The 2589-nt window shown below is 27.1% G+C and overlaps 1 protein-coding gene across 1 annotated transcript; it reads right to left on the bottom strand.

Moving 5' to 3' along the window:
• Nucleotides 1-832: 832 nt before the first annotated feature.
• On the bottom strand, nt 833-2385 carry LOC145841205 (serine/threonine-protein kinase pim-3-like). The gene is made up of 5 exons (XM_082948573.1): nt 2361-2385; nt 2022-2159; nt 1586-1731; nt 1373-1504; nt 833-1132 (listed from the first exon to the last, which is right to left on the bottom strand). Exons 1-5 carry the CDS (start codon nt 2383-2385, stop codon nt 833-835), a joined length of 741 nt encoding a protein of 246 aa, XP_082804699.1.
• Between the last annotated feature and the right edge of the window lie 204 nt (nt 2386-2589).

Genomic DNA, 2589 nt, shown 5'->3' on the forward strand with positions numbered 1-2589 from the left:
AAGATTTCTGTTTTAAAACAAAACACATGTTATACAAATTTAAAAGATTGAGCACTTTATATCTTAAGAAAATTGTTAGAACTATATTTTTAATTACACAAATAGTGTTTTAGCTGTTGTGTGTTTCATTTGATAATAAAATAATGTAAACTTGTATAAATTAGGTTAATTTTCGAATATAAAAATTCGATAAGAATTAAAATAGTTTTATTGTTGTTGAATTTGTTGATAGACTTGACAATAAAATGCAGTTTACAATACTAAAAATTTCTTTGTAGAATCTTGTCGAAAAGTTAAATCTATTAAACGTACATTTAAACTTAACTTACGCCAAATTCCTTAAAACTTAAAACTTAATTGTTTTAACTTTAAATTATTTTGTTTGTTTATTTCTATAAGCAAATTCAATTAATTTTAATATAAATTATATGAGTAGTATATATAACTCAAAGTACTTAAAAATAAAATATTTTTTTTAAAACAAGAAATTATAAAAATTTGTTTTTCTTGCTTTAAATTATTTACTCTAAATAGTAATTTTTTTTATTAAGCTTTTATTATAATTGATAGTACTTAGTGCTTAATTTAAACTAAACAAAAGTACTAGAAGTTAAAAATACAAGCTATATTAATAACTTTTAATCCAGTGTATTTCATAAAAAGCTTGTAAATAGCAAAGATATACACTGTATTTTTTTAAAGCAAAGATATATTTAGTTAAAGAAAGCAAACTATATTTTTTGCCACTTTATTAATTGTAAAACTAGATAATTTACTATTTCTACAGTGTATAGCACAATTTTTTTTATCTTTATCTCTTTCCTACTATTGGTCAACGCATCCAAGTTTGATACCATACCGTTTCAAAATTAAATCTCTTTTCACGATGTTTACACAATGCTCCTTGGATAAAATCCTTATAAAGTTTGGATGTCTGGTTGTTGCAAAGCAGCAGTTTTTTATGCATGACGTCATTAGTTGTTTCGAACGGGTCAAATATACACTCAATAATGTTGTACAAGACCAACGCCGCACCCCAGAAATCCAGCTGTTCACCGTTGTAACATTTTGTTTTGAAGTACTCAGGCGGATAACATAATTCTGTTCCACTCAATTCAGTAAAATCGGCAAACTGAAAAAAAACGTTTATCAAGTTTATGACCAAATATGAGCTAGTTAGTATACATAAAATAGGTCATATACTTTTATTAATTTTAAATCTGATAATCATTCTTCTCATTACGTTAATGTCCATAATAATGTATTTAATTTACTATCTAATTTAGCATATAAAATCAGTAAAAGAATCTAATAACCAAGCTTATTTAATCTGACGTTTTCCTTAACTAATACTACATAACTGCTACCTTACCTGTTTAAACGCCGCACATCCAAAGTCGATAATTTTAACATTCATAGTGAACGGATCAATCAGAATATTTTCAAGTTTAATGTCGCGATGGACAATCCCATTCGAATGTATGATTTGTAAATTTCTTATAAGCTGTTATAGTAGATTAATTTAACAAAAATTTTTTTTAATTTACTTGTCATACTTGTTCAAAACTATAAAAAATAAACTCACGCTACAAAACACCTTCTTGGCATAACTTTCTGGCATAGCACCATACTTTTCAATATAATCGAACAACCTGATGTATCCTTTAGGTTTCTCCATCACAATCAGAAGCTCATCTTTGCGTACGTACCAATCTATCAAGTGGACGATACCTTTAAAATTATGAAAGTTTAAGAAATCAAATTAAACTTTGGCTACGCGCTTAGATATATAAAAAGGTTTTTGTTAGTGTTCGAACAACTTGTTAACTTTAATGATAGCTATCAAGTAGTAAAGTGTCTTAATTTAGTGTAATATAAATTTAGAGCTTACAAAGCTAAAATCTTGTCTCAGAGATGAGTGATGCAGTTTATAGAAAGAAAGTTGTCTTTTTAAGTTAAACAAGCACCATATAATTATTCCTATTTAAAAGCCTTAAGAAGTAAGAGCTTTAAACAACAACCTTCTAATTGTCGCCCGCCAGTCGCCTGGTAATGATACACCAACTCATCAGGAAGGATCTGCCCACAATAGTTAATTTCCTCGTAATTTCCTTGCTTCAGTACTTTAACTGCAAACTCCCTTCCATAGTTCCGTTTAGCTGAAATATTTCAGAATTTAATAAGGATTTACTTGTAACTAAAATAAGCTTGACATAAATATAAGGTAAAAACAAAAAGTGAAATGAAATCGTATGAAACTATTACGAATAAAAGGTGAGATCTATTAGGGTTTTTTAATATTTATCTAATACTTTTTAAGTTTAATAAAAAAGGTTATTCAATTGCTCTTGTTGGTTCACCATGAACTCCATCTACTTGCTGCATATGTTCTTTTGTCTTTGTTTGCTGTTTTTTGACCCAAAAAGAAAGTGAATTTTTTAAAAATGTTAACTTCTGCCTTAGTCAATACAAACAAATCAATAGTACAAAAATCTCTCTCACATATTACTTTTTTTTATTCTCTTTAGTTTAAAAAAGAAGGTTCAGATTTAGGTAAAATTTGAAGCAAAACCAAAAAAAAAAGATAAG

Source organism: Thalia democratica, chromosome 7, assembly GCF_965202585.1.
Source record: "Thalia democratica chromosome 7, ktThaDemo2.hap1.1, whole genome shotgun sequence".
NCBI lineage: Eukaryota > Metazoa > Chordata > Thaliacea > Salpida > Salpidae > Thalia > Thalia democratica.